The following is a 21,081-nucleotide window of genomic DNA, read 5'->3' as shown; positions in this document are numbered from 1 at the left end:
TTTTCATAATTACATTTGAGCAGCAACATCAGTCTGGAATTTGTACAGATGTCCTGAATTCTGCCATGTTCTCACTCACACGGAGCACCTCTCAAAAACCACTGATGCCACAGAGAGGATCCCGCACAGCAGGCAGCATTGCTGATAGTGCCACAGCCCCTGCCAGAGCAGCGATCTTCCTCAGGTAAACAGTCTCCTTGTTCCACCTCTATCTGCTAAGCAGTAGCTTCCCTGAACAGTCTTCCTGCTCTTGTCTTACATGGCAAGTCAGCTGGGGACAGAAACAGCAGAGGTTTGAACTGCTGGTGCAGGTGCAGCAAGTACTCCCAAGATGGAGCAGTGTGAAGAGGCCAGGGGCTAGGGATATTCTGGCTGGTGTTGTTTTATGGCATCCAGGAGAGGAGCTGAATTCAAGTTTTCCATATTAAGGATGGTGACTCCTTGGTACTGGCCAGAGTGAGCCCAAATCCCAGTGCCTTGTATGGCTGTGGCCCAATCCTGTAACAGTAAATCCTTCCTTCCTCTCTCCACGCATATTCTGTGTCTGTGCTGAGCCACAGTGACAAGGAAAACACATGGTGTTTCTTCCTTTGTATGGCCTGCAGTAGAGCCTTGGTGAGCTGCCCTGGCCCAGAGCTCAGTGTTGTGCACAAAGGAAACCTCCTCCTGAGATACCCCACAGTGCTCAGATTTGCCTCTGTAGCAGGAGACGCGGTGACCTCTGTTTCAACATGAATAATCGCAATTGTAGTTCCTGCCCTTCCAATGATGCAGGTCTTTATTAGAGCTGACTGGGGTCTGTAACCTCTGCTGGCTGCAGGTTCTCCCAGCTGCCGGCGTGCTGTGTGAAGTGCTGTTTGTTCTTCCTTCTATTCATGCTAACCTTACCTGCCATGAATGATGCAATCATGCGGACAAGATCATAGGGAGGTTCAAAGTCCAGGATGGAAAAAGAAGAGAGAGAGAAGAAAAAAGAGCCAAAAATAGAGCTTTCAAGGCTGGAGGTCATTTGGGTGTAGGGCTCGGGGGATATCATAGGCGTGCTGGAGCGCATACTGGGGCCTCCAGATTGAAGGGGAACATCCGCTTGGTGCCTTTCACTTGCCTGTAGCTCTCTGTGCTTAAGCCATCACAGCTGCAGCTGTGTTGAGTCCACGGACTTGAGGAAAACCCGAAAAGAAGTGAGTCTCTGGAGGCTGGCTAAGCCCTGTTTGCAGGAGAGGGAGGAGTGGCAAGGACCATCACTGAAGACCAGTACGAGCTGATCTATGCAGGGACACCTGAGGTTGAGCTGCTGAAGGCCTCCAGAGTGGTAGATGATATGGCTGTTGATGACAGCCACAAGAAGTGATTGGGACATTCAAGGTGGCCATTGGGAGAAGCTTCTCCCTGGGAGGGTGGTGCAGCACTGGAACGGGTTACCCAGAGAGGACAGAGACTCTCTGACCTCAGAGGGTTTTAAGATTTGGCTAGGCAAAGCCATGGATGATCTGAGCTAGTGTTGGCAACAGTCCTGCTTTTTATGGGAGACAGGACCAGAGGCACCCAGAAGTCCTTTCCAGCAGATACTTCTATGACTGTACTTACATTAAAATTGAATAAACATGCCCTTGTGTTGACTTAACCTTTCCAGTGAGTATGTTGATCTGGTTTTGTTGACACTCTTGTTCCTAGAATCTGATTCTCATTAAATACAAGTGAAAATAGGGGGTGGCCCGTATGTTACCTGAAAAAACAAGTGAGTTAGGTGTTTGGTTAGTTTCTGGTGCCATCCTTCTGGCTCTGGGAAGCTGGCAGGGGCTGCATACTCATTCTTGAGATGATATGGTGCCAAGTGCCACTTTGTAGCAAACTATGCCACTTAGTAGCAAGCTCTACAAAGATTCCTCCTTGTGATCAGGACTCTAATGGTCCTTCAGTGTGTGTTCCTTCTCTGTCTTTGCACTTCAGCTTCTGCTACAGGTAAAATGGGCTGTAGCTGCAAGGGCTTGGGGACTCCGGTGACAGATGTTCATTCCCTCACCTCTTCTAAACCAGGAGATATAATGATGTGTGGGATTTCTGTGCACAACTGCAGATGTTCCTTTCAGGCAAGGGGTTAGAGCTCTGCCCAAGCTGCTCCCACCATGGAGCATGCACACCCCTCCCCTCTTCCCCCCCTCTCATTAACTACCATCCTTAACAAAACCTCTTCTCACTCCTGTCACCCACCAAGACCCTTGTCTGGCAGCTGCCAGCACAGTCCATACCCTCATCTGGGCTAGAGATGCCCTGAATGTGCTGGCAGGGCTGAGCATAAGTCCTGTTTTCTTTCTGACCAGAGGGTTTGCTGTCTAAGTCGCTGCTCCCTGCTACCCAGGACAGACCAGGACGTGTTCCTGTACTGTCTCGTGGGGGATGAGGTAGTGGTTCTGGTCAGAGAAAACCCTTCTTGTTCCCCTTCCTTCCATCAGAGGCACGGGGAATGGTGAGCAACTAATCTGAAACTTTGCATAGTAAAATATAAATCCCCACAGCCTGACAAATTCTGGGTAAGAGCCAAAAAGGGTTAACAAGGAAACATGTTCCTTCCAGCGTAATTGTATATTTGGCTTATATTTTAATAAATGAGTAACAGCTGAGCAGAAAGGCCAAAAGGAGAAAGTCCCCCCCACCCTGAGGTATGATCAAGGCAGAGTTTGGGCTGCGTGCAAGTCAGGTGCCAGAGTGGGTGATTTAGCATAAAACGTGGAGGATTAACTATGGATTAGGCAGTGAGTAGCAGTCAGAGTGGTTAATGCAGGTGTAAAGGGTTGTTGGTTTTAAGTGTTTAAATTTTATTTTGAATTACCTAAAGGTGGGAAGAGAAGGAGCAAACCCAGGCACTGTGATCGAGTCTGAGGGGAGCTGGAGACCTGGGGTGATAAATCAACAGCACTGCAGTGAGATTAAGGGGAAAACTAGCGTAATATATGAGGCAATATGGAAAGAGGAGTCTTATTACTGCAGTTAGTTCTCAAAGGATTCCATTCCAGATGGTTAAAGCAGGGGTAGACAAGGAGCCCCCATTGATGGGGCCCACCATCTGACAACAGTAGAAGCAGAGGAGTTTCCTCTGACTCCAGAAAGAGTTTCACCTGAAGAGAGCTGACTCCATAGCAAGATAAAATAGCTTGCACTACTGGGCAATTACCTCTTTGTGAGGAAAGCTGGTGATGAACATGGCCATTTTGGCATTTTCCCCCATTCAGGAAACGTGTCTTTTTCTTGGAGAATATTTATGGAGAGGCTTTGTGATTACTCTGCCACTCTAAAGCACAGGGTGGTTCTGGATGATGGTGTCATTGGCCTGTCACTGATAGGAATACTGGCCTTGATAAAGACACCCACCATAGCAACTCCGCAGTCCCAGGGATGGGTAACAGCTCCCCACATAATAACTTGAAGCTGTTAAACTTGTTTTTGCTAAGTCACCAAGCAGTGGCTAGGGAGCAGTGTCTTTTAGAGCCCTCAGCCAAGGCAGGAGGTAGAACAAAGACCTGGTTCATGGAGGAATTTTCCCTGCAGGATTGAGAGCTGTTGAACATTGGCACTGCCCAGCTCCAGATCAAAGGCAGATAAACCCTTAGACTTCAGCACTGATGCAGTGCCACAAACTGTTGAAATGAGGAGGGATGTTGCTCTATTATGGGATTTGTTGTTTTTTTTTTTATTTGAAGTGCTTGAGAAGAATTCTCATTTGGGAAAATTTTGGCTGTACTTTGCTACAGCATTAACTTCTCTGTTGGGTGTCTTCTCCTAGAAATGTTTAGATTTATTTTTGTTTGTGTTCTGTCTTACGCAGCTAAGAAAACAGTTTCAAATAGGACAAATTGTCTTGTTCCAGGGAGGAGGTCTGATCTGGAGAGTGAAAACAGCTTGCTACTTGGAGAGCTGTCCACAAAAGAACAAACCTCTAAGGACAGTTCCCTGCACTGTGCCCCACAAGACATACTGTAGAGCCAAGATGTTGGCCTCAGGAAGCACCACTACGTGAGACAGCATCTTGTTAAGTGGCTTTTTTTTTTTCCCTTGGATTCGTGTGTTCCAGTGCCTGGTCCTCTGGGTATTGCTCCTTTGGGTCTGATGGACTGGGAGGCAAGTGCCTTGGGTATTCTCTTCTCCCGCTTGTAAGAAAGGGAAACTTATGAATGTTAGTTCATTTCACAGGGATGCTGGTACATCTTCCTGATAGTCTTTAATAGTTAGTGTGGTAGAAGAATACTTGAGTCTATTTTAATCAGTTGTGCATCTCTCCCATATTTGTGTTTTGCATGTCACGGGGAACATGTGAGGAAGAAATGCTCATGAAAGGGTCCATATTCCTCTACAACATTAGTGGAGAATTAGTTCTGGATACACAGAAGTATAAGTTCCTTGTGGCAGTTGAATGGAGAGTTATATTTGAATGCCTAGAATGATCTGTACATCCTGTGAGACTGAAATGGAATATTATTTATAATATTTAATAATTAATAATATTATTGATAAATTATTATTAAAACATCTTCTTTTGAAATGTCTGCTTTGGCAGACTGGTCATAATGAAGAACTTTAAACTAGCTGTAGAATATAAATCCCAGTAGGAAGGAACTCTGAAAGCAGCAGCAATTTAGCTGCTTGAAAACCAGATTTGGTTTAGTCTAATTTCTAGCCGAAGAGGTAAAGTGTGGATTCAACACCTTTTAGGTTCTCAATTAAAAGGTCATCCTCATATCATCAAGAGGTCCAGACTCACCATATCATCAGCCTCCTCTCCTGAAAAAGTCACCCTTGTCTGAAGGACAACTGGAAATGCCTAAATGAGATGATAAATATGGTGTGACCTAAGCCAAGAGCCATTTTGCAGTCAAGGCAAAAAAAAAATATCATTAAGGCAGATATGTTAGGAAATAGTAGTCTTTTGGTAGACAACTCACAAGACTATATTTGTGAAACTCTGTAGAAAGAGAAGCCAATGGAAATTATTTTTACATTTACACCTAAGGCAATTGCATGGATTTATTACTACATCTGGGGCTGTGAGCCTGAGTCTGATTTATTAACTACTGTCCCTTTCAGTTTCTTATCCAGGGTGGCAGACCAGCTGTAGAAAGCTGAAAAGAAGTAGAGCTGCATGTCTTGTCCTTTCAGCCTGTTTCTTGTGTTCATATTGGTCTGTAAACAAACATCTCTCAGGTCTCCTAAATAGATTTTCTGATTGAGTTCCCAGAACAGACCACCACCAGCCTCATTAAAGCTTATTTATGCTACTTTCATGCATGAATAAAAAAGCTTCCATTCACTGCTGATTTTATTTAGTTAGATCCTGTGCCTTGTGGTGGACATTGAATTGGAGTGACATTTTTGGCACACAAAAAAAATAAAAACAGTGGGACTGTGAGGAACTGCTTGACGCCTGCATCTTTTGCAGTGTGCAAAGGAAGGGGTTAACCTGTTCTTGGCTGTGTGGTATTGATTGAGGCCCACACAAAGAAAACAGCTGTAAATAGTTAGGAGTATTCCCTAGTAGCTGGGGTGTTTTTTGGGGGGATAGGTCGTTGAAGTGGAATTCTAGAGGTACAGTCTCTTTCCCAGGGATGCCACCCACTTCCTGTGTGATAGGAGAAGGAAGGTCACTGGTTGCTCTAGGTCTCAGCTCCCCAGCTGAGAATGATGCTGTCTCCCTCCTCTGCTTTTTCCAACTTGCTTGTTTATCTCACTAGCTTTTCAGCAGAGTAACATCTACTCTGCCTCTGTGCTGACCACAGTGGGTCCTGCTCTCAGCTGGGGCTTCTAGACAAATAACAGACATGATTTTCTCTTTATGCCTGTCTTCTCCATCTCCGTCCATGCTGCGGTGCCTGTGAGGTAAGATTAACAGCTAAAAAAACCAAACCAACAATAAAGTCAGTATAAATGAAGAACAAGGGAGTAAAGATCCAGTATGTGTGATAAGTTGTGAAATAGGTTTGAGCAAGGTTTTTCTTCAGCCCTGCTGACTGATGATCTGTCTCATGCAAAGGTACCCCGTATTGGGACAAGAATAAAACCTGTATTTTAAGTCAAAGGGGTGAACAAAAAGCAGCTTTGCCTGTTTCCTTTGTGCCAAGCACATTGTGAATATTCTTAAGCATTGCCACAAGGATTAACATCTCTGCATTTTAATGTGCCTGGTGTTGGACTGTAGCTGGAAAGCAGAGCAGGCAGGAATGGTCTCTCCAAGCAGTGGGCTCTGCTAGGTGACTGTTTGAAGTGTTATTCAATACCTTTCTATTACTTTTTATATTATTTTTCCTTTTACCTCTTTTTTCCTTCTCCTTCAATAGCTTCTGGAACAAATTCTGATAGATTTCATGTTTCTCAGATTTACTGGATTGGACTGTTTTATCTCCAAATACTTTTGCATGGCAGTGGTATTAAAAAAAAAAAAACAACAAAAAAATCCAAAACAAAAACCCCATGAGGACAGAAGTACGGAGTTTGATGTTTACTTTGGATCATTAACCTGGTCAGTAAATTTGATTTGATCTCTCCTTTTTTTGTTCCTCCCCTTCTCTCTCTGTGTAATTTCAGAGCCTGCAAAGAGACGCTGTCTTTTGCTGCTTTGGGATCCCAGCAAGAAATGGGAGTCTGATGGATTGTAAATGCACCTGCTTGGTTTAAAGCCCAGCCAAACAGATAAGTGCCCTTTTAATTATCTCAGAACAGTGTTTTAGGCGCAGCTGTGCACAGCATCTCTCTTCAGTTTCAATTCGGTGAGCCTCTGTGTTTCACCCCTGCAAATGAATGCTGTGTGGTTCTCATTTCAGCTGAGAAATACCAGATGATACTGGTATTTCACGTTAAGATAATTAATTGGTGTCTGAGGGAACTGCAGCTGAGGGGTTGGGAAGCTCCCAGGGGTCTTTCCCTGCTCCTCCAGAGCCACTGTCTCCAGCAGCCCTGTGAGGTTTTGGGACTCTGAGGAGCAGCTCTGTGGGACCAGACGAGGCTGATGTGACCCATCTGAGCCTTAAGGAGTCCTCCGGGACTCATTAGGGGTTTAATAACTAAACTTGGCTGGTTTGATTGGGAAGATGCGTGTGCAGGCTTGGCATGATCTCAGAGAAACCAGCTCATGCTGCTGGCAGGAGAGAGGGCTTTCTGCATGTGCTAGACATATGTGTGCAGAGAAAGTGATAACCCCCACTTCCTCCTGCCGGTCTCCAGGTGGGAAAATAGCTGGGAATGGGGGAGAAAAGCCCTTGGTTATACTGAGTTTACACAGGGCATGCAAATAAGTATCGTTGGTAACTGGTAACAAGAATTGTCCCCCTCAATGTTAAGGGGACATTTATGTCTATAGGTGGAAAATACAGAATATCAAGAAAGCACTTTCTGGCTGCTTAAATCTGCTTCTATAGGTGACCAGTATCTCCTCACAGACACACCACTGCAATTATTAAATAATTCAAGAAATCCATAAAATAGGGTCTAATGTACGGTGTAACTTCACAATAGTATACACACATGCAGCTGGGGCAAATATATATATATAATTTATATATATTTGCAAATTACTGCATTAGAATAATAAAAAAAAAAGCACTGAAGCTGAGTGTCTGAGTATTGGTGGGGATGTGTGGGGATTATCTACTCCGTACTTGCCTTGCCTGCTCTACCGGGGATAATTAGCAGTGTAAAGTATCTACCTTGCTGTTACAAAAACTACAGACAGGTTTGCTGCAGCAAATCGGACTGCAGTAACTGATCTGAATTCGCCTTACCTACCTGAGCAAAAGGTGAGTTTCTTGGTGAAGGTGGCAGTCTAGGACTGAGAGACATGGGAGAGACAAGGCAGGGAAGTGGGAGGTTGCTGCCTTGGGAGCAAACTAGATCTGGATCAACTCATGTGGTCCCTGAAGTCTCTGAAGTTCCCTCTTTTCTAGGAAAAACTTCACTGCTCCTGTTACCAAGAAAGTTTTTATATTAATGGAAGAAATGACATGTCTGATAGTAATGACTATGCTCTGTTTTACAATTGTAAACAGTACTTATTTCTGACTCTTCAATACTTTAAGAGCAAGAAGGCTTGACACTATATTAAGAAACAGTGATAAAGTGAACCTCTAGTGAGAAAAAACAAGGCTTGTTTATTCAGGAAGCAAAAAAGGTTAAATCATCTGTGCACACCAACTAATGCAGCCTAATGTTTTTTAACCTCAGAGATCTTCAAGGTCTTAATTGTTAGGTTTGAAACTTTAAATCTCTTTTCTGCCAGCAAACTGAAATCAATGTCCCCCCAAATTAGGTTCCATTAAATTAACCCTAACCTGGCCAGTTCCAGTCTGGGTATCAAAGTCAAATTTGGAAATCATATCCTGAAATGTGGCATGCAAAATGTAAGGCTCTGTGCTGCCTGACGGAAGAGGAAGAAAACACTTAACGTGCCTCTTGGGAGCTGTACTGATGAGAGAGATGATATCGATGGTGTTCTGTGCACTTGTGTTTGTTTGGTGCATCCTGCAGTTGAGGAGAACAGATTCAACAGATCTTGACAGGTTTCTGAAAAAAAAATCTTGTCCAGAAAAGAAGATCCTCGAATCCCTAACTCCTTGTCTTACAGGTGAGCCTTGAGGACACTTGGGAGACTGTAGCTCCTGAATGCATGACCTTCCCCTGTGATTAGAAGAATGGGGAAGGACAAGAAAGAAGAGGCCATCTTTCTGAGGCAAAAGATAACTTTGCTGAGGGCTTTCTCGCTCCTCATCGGCAGCATGGTTGGCAGTGGCATCTTTATCTCCCCAAAAGGAGTACTGAAAAACACTGGCACTGTGGGTTTCTCCTTGGTTGTCTGGTTTGCCTGTGGGCTCCTCTCAATGTTTGGTGAGTGGTGAGCTTTGTTAGCCTTTGCTTAAGCACCTGAGAGGTGAGGAGAGCCTGCACGTTTTCATGTATAAAAAGTTGGAAGATGAACAAACTCAAAATACTTGGTTCCTACTGCAAGAGAAACAAAGGTTTAACAAGCCAGGGGGTGGTCGTTAGTTCAAATGATTCCCCTGGGTGACTGACAAAATTCCAGCACCTACCATCTGTGAATATCAATTCATGTTTGAGTCCAGGGCAGAGGAGTGACGGTGACTGCAGATGGAGTCTCAGCCTGGGGGAGAATGAGGGGACTCCTTCTGTAAGGTGGAAGGGAGGCGTAGGCACCTAAAAGGGAATGGAAGGGCTGTGCTGTGCTTCTCATAGACACTGTGAAAAGGGCAAGAAGGGACAGTCTCAATATGCCATGTAGGATCCCCTTTCTGTTGGAGAGAATAGCAAAGCCCTAGAGCAGAGTGCCTGGGGAACTGCAGAGTATCCACCAGCTGGGGGTAGGTCTCTGGGTGTCTGTCAGAAATGGTGTGGGTATGTCTGATGCTGCCTTGGAGCGGGAGATGGAGCAGATCAGTTCAGCCCTGCTTTCTGTGCACTACCTTTGGCTTGTTTTCTGGCATTTAATACTAGTCTTTTCTCACAAAGGGTTGTCTTTTTGATGACAGTTTCATTTTAGTTCTTCTGAAATAATATAACTCGTAAAGTTAAAATGGATGAAACACATGGCTTTTAGTTTCTTTCATTAACTGCATAAAACCACCATTTCAGAAACTCTCTAAAGGTGCTATTAGGACAACTGCAAGATCTCAGCCCAAGAGAGAAATCTGATACTTATTACAGTGGTTGACTTTAACATTCTTCTTCTAACTTAGAAAAAAAAATTCTCTGACACCTTTTTGCAGTATGTTAAAAAGGTTTGTTTTCTTTTATGATTTTTTTTTCTTTCAAGCGGGGCATTGCAAGTCCCGTTGCATGAGTTCAGCAGAGCACTTAAATGCATGCTTGGAGCATGTAAAGGGACCCACTGGAAAAAATGAGACAAGCTGTCTGCCTGCATTCTATGCTTTGAACAGGGATTCTGCACAGATTTCCCAACAGAGAGGCAGGAAAAATTGAGGTTGCCATCATCGGCATGACCTGAATATGGCATGATTGCCACAGGACTTAAAGGCATGGCCATATCACCGCCAGGTTCCTCTGCACTCTCCTTCTACGGCCACCTGAGCTGGCTGAAGAAGTGGACAGCACAGCTAGAGATGCTCTTCACAGGGTCACATCCAACAGTGCTCAGTTCCACTGCAAGCAGAGTTGTGCTCAATGAAGAGAAGTGTTTTAGGATTTGTTTTGATGAGCAGGGGATGTTTAACCTAACAAGCAAATCCAACACAGGCAAAACTTAAGATTTGTACTTCTTCCTCTGATTTACTGCTAACTTTAAATGTATTCATTCAATCTCTGAAAAGTCACACAGAAAAGGGAAAATCCATGGGATGATTTACTCGGGACACTTTTACCTGAACTTTTCCAGGTGCCTTGTGTTATGCAGAGCTTGGAACAAGGATCACCAAGTCTGGAGGACATTACATCTACATTTTGGAGACGCTAGGGCCTCTGCCAAGCTTCTTATTCCTGTGGGCAGAGTTTTTTGCTATCAGGTAAGAGATTTTGTTTGTTTGCCTTTTCCTGGATGCAGTGACAATTCAAAAACCAAAAAGTTATGATGCCAAGTAACAGTCCAGGCAGTTTGTAAAGGAAAGAGTAGAAACAAGTTGAACAATTTTTAAAGATTTTTTCAGTGATAAAAAGAAGAAGGCATAATGAGTAAACAGTTACACATATTCAATATGTTTTGTGCTTAAAGAATATCTCTCTTCTCCCCTGGCAGCTGGTTTCCCCCAAGAACCATGGTATTTTTCAGAGACTGACAATAGATGCCAGATTTATTTCAGATCTTCTGTTTTCATTGTGAAACTTTTTGGTTTCTCCAGATTCAGAAAGTGGAAACAACTTTCTGGCTTAGCCCCAAGTGAAATAATTTAGAACACTGCGAACGGCTTCTTTTTTTTAAAGAGTAAAAAGGAAGTCCTCACTTCTCAATAACCTGTGTCTTTCACATAAGCTGAGATGAAGCAGGACATATGAACCACACCACATTGCTCAGTATGATTAATCTCAACTTTTGCTTTCAAGTTGGGAATTAATCTTTTTGCAGCATGTGGTTTTTAACCCATTTACTGAGGAAAAAACTATGAAAAAGACTCTGGGAACTCACCATCTGCATGGGTGAGCAAGATTAACCCAGGTGGGGAAACTTGCCCCCCGTCCCAAGTTTTGTGCAGTTTTACCTCATACCATTTTTCGGCTGTCCTCAGACCAGTGTGTGCTCAGTTCCCTCCCCCACTCTGACCCCTCTTCAGGCCTGCCAACAGTGCCGTGGTTGCCTTGGCATTTGGACGGTACATGCTGGAGCCATTCTTTGCCCCCTGTGCAGCCCCTGTCCCTGCAGTGAAGCTTGTGTCTCTCATGGGGTACTGTAAGTACTAACATTTATGGGACTGTCAGTTCTGGAGCCTCTCTGCCCCAGACCAGGGGCATTTAAGGGGGGTTATCCTCTGAAATAATGGTGAGATCTGGCTCCTGTCTTACCTCTTCAGCTACACAAAACTTTCTGATTCAAGATGGTTGATGGTTTTGGGTCACTGTATTCTCCAAGAAAGGGAATGGGCCTCCCTGTTGAGCAGCTGGAGCCCTAAGTCAGGGAGATTTTGCCAGGTATGGGAGCAGAAACTCTTCATGTATAGCTGTGCAAATGGCACCTGGATAGAGGGTGTAAGGCTCAAGGTTTTGCACTCCTTGCCTGGTGCATCCAGCCTGTGACACTGTCCTGCCTGCTGTGGATTGCTGTGTGCTGGCACAGGCAATGCTGTGCAGTGCATCTACTGAGATGTCCTGGCACTCTTGCACCTTTCCCTCAGGCAGATGTGGATCACCTGGCAGGAACCAGGCTCCTGGTCTCTTTTAGGAGCGTAACGCAGCTTACCCTTCAAATACTGTACACTGGGCCACACCTGTGATGTTTTCTGACATCTCTTACCCTGAGCATCCTGCATAAAGATGCAGTCTTGTCCCTGGCATCCCTAGAGCAGGGAATGCCTTTGTAATTTTTCCTCTGTGTGTCAAACATGGGCTACAGCTGTAGCAGTGTGGTCTTCTCTCCAGACATGGTCCTCACCCTCAATTCCTGGAGTGTCACCTGGAGTGCCCGGCTGCAGACGGCTCTCTCCGTTGTTAAACTCCTGGCTCTTGCACTCATCATCGTGCCAGGGATGATGCTGCTGGCCCAGGGTAGGTGTTGCTGCTGCATGGCTGAGGGAGGGTGCTCGATGTGCCCGCCTGTCACAGCTTTTATCAATCCCAAGTGACAAGTGTGGTGCTCATTTAGCTGGCAGGAGCTTTGTCTGTGTGCTGGATGTGAATTATCTGGGAGATAATCTGAGACCAGCGTAGTTGTCACTAAGCTACATCATAGCACTGGGCTGATGCACCTGGCTAGGTGGTGCTTTCTCTAAAACTGAGTGGACCTTAGTGCCTTAGGCTGTGTGATCCTACCCGGGGTCATACAGGCACCTTGCTCTGCAGATGGTCTTTCTTTGGAGTCAGACTTGCCTGTTCCCAGCATGGCTCAAAATCTTTCCAAAGCACAAATTTGATGGACATTAAGGGTGTGTGACAGCATCCCATGGTGACCTGAGGCAGGCACAGCTGTGCAATGAGTTACCAGCCCTCAGCTGAACCCTGGTCATGGCATCTCTAACCTTTCTGTGGCTGATGCTAATGCTTTTTTCCTCCAAATCCAGATGGACAGTAATTAAGGGAACTTACAATGGAATCCTGCAGGCTTGCATGCTCACATTCAGAGTGGGGGCTAAAAAAAACCTACTAGTAGTATCTTCTGGGAATGATACAAGAGTATTGGCTTTAATCCAAGCCTCAGTTTATAGAAAAACCCGAGTCATTCCCACTCAAGGGAGGAAGCTTGCTCCTTGCTCCCTCCCTTCATGCTATTACCTTCCTGTGCAGAGAAAACACCACAGGCAGTGGGCTCCATGTTCGTGTTTCTTTCTGATGTCTGGAGTTGGCTCCTTTGAACATGCAAAGATCCCCCCCTCCCCAGGCTGGCAGAGCTTCTGAACTGAAGGACTGCCCTGCAGCTAGAAATCCCAAGCCATTATTGTTAGGAATGCCTTCAAACGACAATCTGGAGCCCTGGCATCGGTCCTCCAGTGGGGAGGATAAGTGCCGGTGACATCTGGAGGGAGAATTCACCAAGAGACCCCAGTATGACAGGTTGTATTTAATGTGACTCACGAGGGACAATGCATTGCAGACAATAAATCTGTTTTATGCACCATGACTTATCAGCCATCATTTCAGAACATAAAAAGTGTACCCCAACAGGCCCACTCCTACGTTTTGGGTTAGTTTTTTTCAAATCTATTTTCACTTTGACTTCATTTCTTTTGTGCTTAAAAATCAGTTTTGTCCTTTTAAATCATTTTGCCTGATTCCCCTGCTTTGTTCTGCTTTTTTTTTTTTGGTTGCACTTTTGTCTTTTCCTCTGCCATTATCTTCTCTTTGGCTCAGGTTTATTTTAGAGACTTGCTGGGCCAGCATTTCAAACCAAATCTCACAACTGAACTTCTTGTAGAAGCACCTCCGTAGAAGAGACCTAACTTTCTCCAAATGCTCCATGCCATTTCATCCCTTTCCTGGTGAAGTCCAACTAGAGAAGCTTCATGCCTCTTATTTTAAAGAAACTTTAATATGGAAAACTGAATATAGATGTAAAACCATACCTTGGGCCAGCCAGATTTGAAAATGTTGGAAATGCAACTATTTTTAACTATGTTTGAATGAGAGGCCATTAGACATTTCTCTTTTCTCTAAGTTTTTTTTTTTTTTGGAGTTAGAGAAAAATCTGACTTTGGGTTTTTTTTTTTTTGTTATGTTTTGTTTTGTTATTTCAAGCACAGAACTTGTAGGAAAATTTGGGGAGATGGAAAAATAGGTTTTCTATCTGAGCCACCTCTACTTTTAAAATTTATTTGTTTTTCCCTCTGTGTCCTTCTTGTGTGGGCAAGCAGGGGTGGTGGGCAGGGAACCTGCCTGGACAGGGGGCCAGACTGGCAGTCCCTGCTCCTGTTCCCTCCTCCACCCGAGTTCCCATGCTCTGGCCAGTGCAGGGCTGGGGTCAGTGCTCCGGCAGCAGGAACAGGAGAGAGCACAGTGAGAACCGAGTTTGCTGCCTCGCTGGCTGCACCACATCAAAGAGGAGTGTGTATCCAGCTCCTTAGGGGGCTGGGGAGGGAAAATGGGGGTCAACCCAGAAACTTAATTTTGTGCCTGAAGAAAGGACAGGACTACGTGAGTCCTCTCCTCTCCATGATCTCCTGTTCCCATGGCAGGCTCTGTTGGAAACAGCCATCTGTCACTGTTGTCCTTCCTGAAATGTCTCCTGTAGCTGGACAAGGGATAGATTTTTTTTTTCTGTCACTGTGGGGAATTAAATGTATCAGCAACAACTCTGCAAATTAAAGCAATGAAAGAAATCTGAATATCTGGCTCCAAGGAAGTAACAAACAATATTCCCAGGTCTGAATGAGAGGTACAAGGGATGTTATCCCACAGGGAAGGAAGCCTCTCTGTGACATTTCCCTGCTCCGTGTCTATTGTTTATCTCTTCTGCAGGCCACACCGAAAACTTCCAGGATGCTTTTGACAGAGAGTCACTAGTTTTGGATAAGCTCCCCCTGGCTTTTTACGCAGGCATGTTCGCATATTCAGGCTGGTAGGTGGAATGGGAGGGTGCTTCACGGGCAGCACACAGGTGCCCTCAGCATGATTCAGACTGACTCCCTGTTTCTTCCCAGGTTTCAGGCCAGCTTTGTGCGCGAAGAGTTGGTCAGACCTGAACGGTAAGGCTGGGAAAAAGTCGTCTTAGGTTACCAGCTTCTGGGGTATCACGCTTTCCCAAATGCAGTATGGGAGGAATTAGTTTGTGGGCTCACCTAACCAATGCCAGTGACAGTCTGCAGTAATACCGTGCATAACAAGGGATAGCAGCGTGTTCTTTGTGTGTCTGTCTTCCTCTTTCTTGTAGAAATATTCCCCTGGCTGTCATCATCTCCGTGATCACGGTAATTGTGGGGTACATGCTCACCAACGTCTCCTATTACACAGTCCTGGGAACACAAGATGTTCTGGCTTCTCCTGCTGTGGCTGTGGTGAGTTTTTCCCCTATTCTTATCTCTTCAGTGAGGTCAGCTTATGCTGTGATCATGGCAAGACTTTCAGAGTTAGTTTTCCTATAAAGTATTTTGTTGCTTTGTAATTTCTCCGGATTACTGGGCAACAGTAACTTCTTCTAGTCTTGTCTAAAAGATAAGGAAAAATAGCCTGCAGATGACAGTAGAAAAAGCGAGATTTAGGAGTAGAGTTTTCTCTCTTTTGAACCTGATGTCTCCTGGAGATCACCACATGTTCCTAAAGTCAGGCTTGCTCTTCCTCCAGAGCTTTGTGCAGCGAGCCTTCAAAAGCCTGATCTCTGTGGTCCCCGTCCTTGTCGCACTGTCCTGCTTTGGAACCATGAATGGAGGAATCTTCACATTTTCAAGGTCACATCCCTACAAATTTATTATTCCTTTGGCTTACTGAATCAGAGGGAAGCACCAGCAACCTGTGCAGCTCTCCATCCACATAATGGCGTTTTAGACACTTTTGTGGGAAAAATAAGGCTTTGACTCTCACACTGTCAACTGCATGATGGTCCCTATTGGCTAAGATTCTATTCTTTCTATTTGTGGCCAGGCCTCGACTTTGCTGGCTAGGTCTGGTCACAAACAAAGTTTTTTATCTTCTCCCCCCACCCTTCAGTTTAAATCCCCAGTTTAAAGTGAAATGTCAATGTTTCTGGTGAACTAGAAGCTTTGTTGACATTGGCAGCTGCTTGGTGAGACCCAACTCTTCTTTCACTGGGTTCACCCAGCTGCGCTGCTGCAGGGCACAGGGTCCCTCTGTTGTGAGGATCTCTGGCCAAAGGCAAACTTTCCCTTGAGGACTTTGAGGTCAGTGAAATGTTATTGGGATGGGCTATTCCTAAAACAATAGTTGATGTTCAAAAAGTCTTGTTGTAGCAATAAGAAACACTTTGTTCCATGGAAAAATTAACTTTCCAGCTTCACTGTCTACCACACTCTGTGTCCTTATTGGAGCCTTGAGGTTGGAGAGGAGGACAGAGCTCACAGAGAAGTAAGTTGTACTGGTCCTGAGGAGCTGAGAGAACTCTCTGGAGCAGGTTCTGTTTCACAGCTTTGATTGCAAAAGGAAAAATCAGTTGAAGTGAAAGGAATGTTTCATAGCATGAAAGATAATGAGGTATTTGATCCACTAGCCTGAAGTCCTGTATTAAATACAGGTGTGGAGAATCCTCCCTGTTAGTTCCTCTAGATAGTGGTTTCTGAGGATGAGAAGTCTCCAGACAGCGCAGAGGTTCTTTGTGTCCCCTATCGCCTTTCTCTCCCCCATCCTGGCGTCATTAACATAATCACTGCAGAAAGTCCATATAAACATCGATGGGGCCTCCCTGGCTGCCTGCCAGCCACACCCCTGCAAAGCCACAGAGACAGCAATAAAACCAGTTGTACACTCATGCCCCAGCTGCTTTGGGCCCTGCTCCAGCCCAGCTGATGCTCTGGCATGGTTTGCTTGTGGATATTAAATTTATAAAATTGGATGCAATTGCCTTCTCGCTAATTGCTCTTTCATGAGTCAAAGGAGGCATGGAGGCAAGGAACTCTATGCTCTCATTTTGTAGCTGGTCTTGTGTGTAGCTGGCCTCTTGGCAGTATGACAAAATATATATTTTCCAACAGCTGACCTGAGGATTGAAAATCCTCTATTATTTGAGGAAATTGCACTTCATTTTTTTAATATACATTTTATATATATAAATATAGGCGTCAAGACCGACAATCCCCTTTCATAAACTCAACAGCTTCTCTTATAAAGGACTGAAAGCTGTGATCCCTCTACTTCTTTTACACTGAAAAGATTAACCCCTTTTCTGATGGTAAGAGACTTTCTCACTGCTATTTCCAGCCTGAACTCGTTCATGGTCAATTTGGACTTGCCCAAAGGTCTCTGCTAATGAGCCATTTAAGGGGATGCTGCCAGCGGTCCTGGTGGTGGGTTGTGCTCTGTGTTGAACTAACTGGTTGTGGGAGAGCTATGGGAACTTAACACTGGGTTTTTCTTCCAAATGCCCCCAAAGTGGAGCTCTGAGCAACCTGGTCTAGTGGAAGGTGTCCCTGCCCATAACAAGGGGGTTGAAACTAGATGATTTTTAAGGTCTCTTCCAACTCAGACCATTCTATGATTCTTTAGTGCAGCTAAAGGCAGAACTGTGGCCTTGACTAGGAGACCTGGGCTGGGTTAGTGAGTGGGTGCCTTGTAGCCTCAGGTTGGTTCAGTGACTGATCTCATTTCTAGTCTAGATGTAGGATGCTAATGCATAGGGCTCCCTGTCTTTTCCTAGGACTCTGTTTGTGGCTTCCAGGGAAGGACAGTGGCCTCCTCTCTTCTCCATGATCCACATTCGAAGGCATACACCCCTTCCTGCTGTCATGTTAATGGTAAGGAGATCTGGCTGTGTGAACATGCTCTGTTCTTGCAGTCTTGGCTTTCCTGCAAAGACCGGACAAGCTGAAGAGTTTTAAAGGTTGTTGAGGTGTTAATTCAGCCTCTGAAAAATAAAAAAGGCATGATACAGGAAATGGCTGCAAAGTATTACGTCCCCTTGAGCCAACAGTGCCATCAGTATACAAATACATTACTTAAAAGTCCCTGCCTTATAACCTTGGACAACTTTTTTAAAAGTGATCTCCCTACCACCTACCACAGTTGCTGCTTGTTATTGTCCTGTGAAAGCACCGATAAGCTTTGGCTTTTTGGAAAATGAAAATTCCCAGGTGTGGTGGAAATGCTGGGAATGAGCATTTGCAGAGATGGTTTCCTTTTTGGTTTGTTTGTTTGTTTGTTTTTTAATGGCAATGGTCCAGCTACATCCTAACTGCTGCAGTGCCTCTTAGCTTGGCTAACCTGCTGAAAACTTAGCAAGTGTCTTTGTAGCTACCCTGAATACTGGCAGGCCTTTGGATCTTGCTTGTTTTAATTGCCCTGCCTTGGACATAAGGCATCAAAGATCTTGCTGATCTTGAAAGGATTGCTCCTTTCTGTAGCACAACAGAAAACTGTGTTTAGGCCTTTTACCTTCAGTCTGTGACACTGTTTGTAAAGCTCTCTGACCTCTGAAATGTTGAGCCTGTGAAGTGGCTACCTGGGGCTGCAGGGGGGCTTCAGGAGGTGACCCATATTACCCTTTCTAGTCTGAGGACCATAACAAGGCTTTAATGACTGTGTTTCGTCTTCACACTGCTCAGTTCCCTTTGGTCACTGCCATGGTGTGTGTTGGAGACATCTACCATCTATTGAACTTCTTCAGCTTTTCCCGATGGCTCTTCATAGGATTAGCCACCCTGGGGCTCATTGTCCATCGCCACCGTCACCCGGAGCTGCACAGCCCATTCAAGGTAATGCACACGGCAGGCTGGAATGTGCAGGCTTGTCAAGTCTCTCTTTTGTTTGCTAGTAATTAGAGCATTACATGGTCATAGTTGCATTTAGGCTCTAAGGGATCTCAATCCCTGATGCTCAGTAAAGGCATGTGGAGAGCTCCTGAAATTGGTTGATGTACCCAAATCCTATAAAGCCGGTTCTATGTGGTGTCACTAGCTGCATCTGTTAGAAGAACACTTGCTCCAGGGGACAAAGTTTCAGGCTGGGAACTGAGAGATGTACAGAAAGCAGTTCCCACACTCATCTCTTGTGGGCTACAAGGAGGGACCCTTGCCTGGATTTTATTTCAGTGGCAGCTAATTCTCAGCTCTAGCTGAGAAGCAGGAGAGTATCAGGCTTGGGGTAAAAAGAGTGGCCAGAGGAGTCCTGGGAGCAAACCTGGCTGGAGGGGAAGCATCTGCTGGCACAGAAATATTGTCTAGTATAAAGCAGTGGTCCCTCTGGTGGCCCTTCTTAAGCTGCTGGGTGCAGGAATCTTCCTCATGTCAGCTGGAGCAGCTTTCTTGCACTTGGGGCACCTTTCCCACTGCTGGATAATGTGTAGAAGCCATTTGGCCAGGGTGGTGCTTGAGGCAGGCACACTTTTTTCCTGTCTCTGGTGACGCCCGCATGGTGCCTCCAGCCAGGCCTGGGGAGAAGAGACTTCGAAGGCCACTGGCAGTGGGCAGCTGGTCAGCAAGAACCTTGGGGGACAGAAACACTTCCTGTGGCTCTAAGGGCTCCTCCTTGAGCTATGTGCATCCTAATGGAAAGTTTGGGGTAATTTTTCTTCTTGCTCTTTGCTGTCAGACAGCGTGTTTAGCAGAGACCTTGAAGCTTCCTAGTTTGTTGTCTGGCTGCACTCATGCATGCCTCCAGAACCAGACTTTAAATAAGTTTTTGCTTTTTCTTTCAAACCAAGCTTCTCATGGGAGGTTTATTAGTAGGTGTCAATGCTGATCGTTTCAGTTGCTGAGATTTTGCCCTGTTTTGTTTTAGACAGAGATTCAGAATTTTAACAGCTCCTAAACGCTGGTTAAGCAAGGGAGGGAAATACTGGCCTTTTGGTCAGTCGGGTTGTTTTCCGCCCCTCCTCTCCCCAGTTTTACAAGCCCTTGAAGCCCCCAGCGCAGTTCTCTGCAAGAGGAAGAGCTGCACGCAGGTGGCGCGGGCACATGCTGCGCTCTAGTGGCCGGACTCAGGCCGGCTCCTGCCGCGGGCCTAAGGAGAACGAAACGGGACACACGTGCGACTGTGCTGGTATTTATTCTCCCTATAGCATTTTGAGTTGAAAATGGTGAGAAAACACCGGTAAGAGGAGGGGGAAGTTCTCTCACTCGCCTCTCAAGCAGATGAGCAGCATGAGTGTGTACCCATAGGAGAGGCTGGCAGGGGATGCTCCAGCTGGAAAGACAGCAGGAGCACAGAAGTTTGATGGCTGGATGTCTGCAAGATCTAGAGCAACTGATCTCTTCCAGCTTGACATGGTGAGCATCCCAAATAGGATCTTTATTACTGGAAAAGAGATTGTCACCCTTGATGAGACCAGCAGCTCCTTCATTCCATCACCTGTAGCAAGGAGTTACTTGCCTGAGTTTGGATCCAGAGATGGAGAGGGTGTTTCACAGTTTTCTTATTTATTGCAGTCTTCTGATTTACTCTCTGAATAACCCAGATGAAATGGCTTATCCAGCAGGGTATGGCTAAAGTTCTGATTGCTGCTTTCATCTTTCATCAGGATGTTGCTGAAGCTCATGTTCTTGGTAGAGGTACCACAGAGAGAGAGAGTCTGGCTTATCCTGTTTTAGTCACTATAAATCTTAGGCAAGCTGAAGGCAGGTCAAAACAAGTAGTGAGTTTTATAACTAAAGAACAGTTTGATTCAAAGTGTCACTTCTATCCTTGGCTTCAGATTTTCCACCAGCAGTTGCCCTAGGTGACAAGTAGGTATATGTGCATGCACAGGATCAGGGCATTCAGAGAGCAATGTTGCATAGGTGACTTTTCTGCTTGCTTGGTTTCCAGTTGTAAGTAAGGTTTATATTTTGATGCACATCAATATAGGAGGCATGCACCTCACAGGGCACACTGGTCTCTGAATCTGATACAATTGTTTGCAATCTGATTGCACAGAAGTACAGTGCAGGACAGATACATGCTTCTTCTCATCTTCTTTAGATGGAGAATTAAATACAGTGTGTGCTGGCGTGTATGGAGTCTGATTTGCTACAGCCATCAGTTTTGCCTGACAGTCTTCTGTACTCTTTTCTCCAGGTTCCCCTGTTTGTTCCTGTCTCTTTTACCATCATCTGCCTCTTCACAGTGGCAATGTCCTTCTACTCAGACCCTGTGAGCATTAGCATTGGATGCACCGTGGTTTTAAGTGGTTTTCCAGTCTACTATGTCCTAATTCATAGGCAGATGTCAGACCGTTGCCGTAACCTGTTTTGTAAGTATGCGTTTGAGTATTGTGGACCTAAACACACTCAGGATGCTGGTTTGTTCCCAGGGCTCATCTCTAATGCAAATTGCTCCATGACCAACAGACTT

At 45.2% G+C, this 21,081-nt stretch overlaps 2 protein-coding genes across 4 annotated transcripts in view; both read left to right on the top strand.

Annotated features, from left to right (window-relative positions):
* The window catches only part of KDM7A (lysine demethylase 7A), an 89,099-nt gene extending 81,515 nt beyond the window's left edge, over nt 1–7,584 (top strand). Inside the window, exons 22-23 of one of the 2 annotated variants that reach the window (XR_003533735.1) lie at nt 3,824–4,026; nt 6,574–7,584. The gene's annotated coding sequence lies outside the window, so the exon portion shown is untranslated. The remainder of the gene's footprint in view (nt 1–3,823; nt 4,027–6,573) is intronic. The other variant, XR_003533734.1, reaches the window with a different exon arrangement.
* LOC113966177 (cystine/glutamate transporter-like) overlaps nt 6,574–21,081 on the top strand; it is a 14,806-nt gene continuing 298 nt past the window's right edge. Inside the window, exons 1-12 of one of the 2 annotated variants that reach the window (XM_027680529.1) lie at nt 6,574–6,678; nt 8,604–8,865; nt 10,388–10,514; nt 11,277–11,392; nt 12,079–12,204; nt 14,608–14,707; nt 14,790–14,834; nt 15,020–15,143; nt 15,430–15,533; nt 17,453–17,549; nt 18,357–18,506; nt 20,806–20,980. In XM_027680529.1, coding sequence (XP_027536330.1) covers nt 8,673–8,865; nt 10,388–10,514; nt 11,277–11,392; nt 12,079–12,204; nt 14,608–14,707; nt 14,790–14,834; nt 15,020–15,143; nt 15,430–15,533; nt 17,453–17,549; nt 18,357–18,506; nt 20,806–20,980 — 1,357 coding nt within the window. In that variant the 5' untranslated portion in view covers nt 6,574–6,678; nt 8,604–8,672. Of the gene's footprint in view, nt 6,756–8,603; nt 8,866–10,387; nt 10,515–11,276; nt 11,393–12,078; nt 12,205–14,607; nt 14,708–14,789; nt 14,835–15,019; nt 15,144–15,429; nt 15,534–17,452; nt 17,550–18,356; nt 18,507–20,805; nt 20,981–21,081 lie in introns of both variants that reach the window. The other variant, XM_027680531.1, reaches the window with a different exon arrangement.

This window comes from Neopelma chrysocephalum, unplaced genomic scaffold (assembly GCF_003984885.1).
Source record: "Neopelma chrysocephalum unplaced genomic scaffold, ASM398488v2 Primary Assembly neopelma1_59, whole genome shotgun sequence".
NCBI classification, from domain to species: domain Eukaryota; kingdom Metazoa; phylum Chordata; class Aves; order Passeriformes; family Pipridae; genus Neopelma; species Neopelma chrysocephalum.
This window is presented reverse-complemented; position numbering and strand designations above follow the sequence as displayed.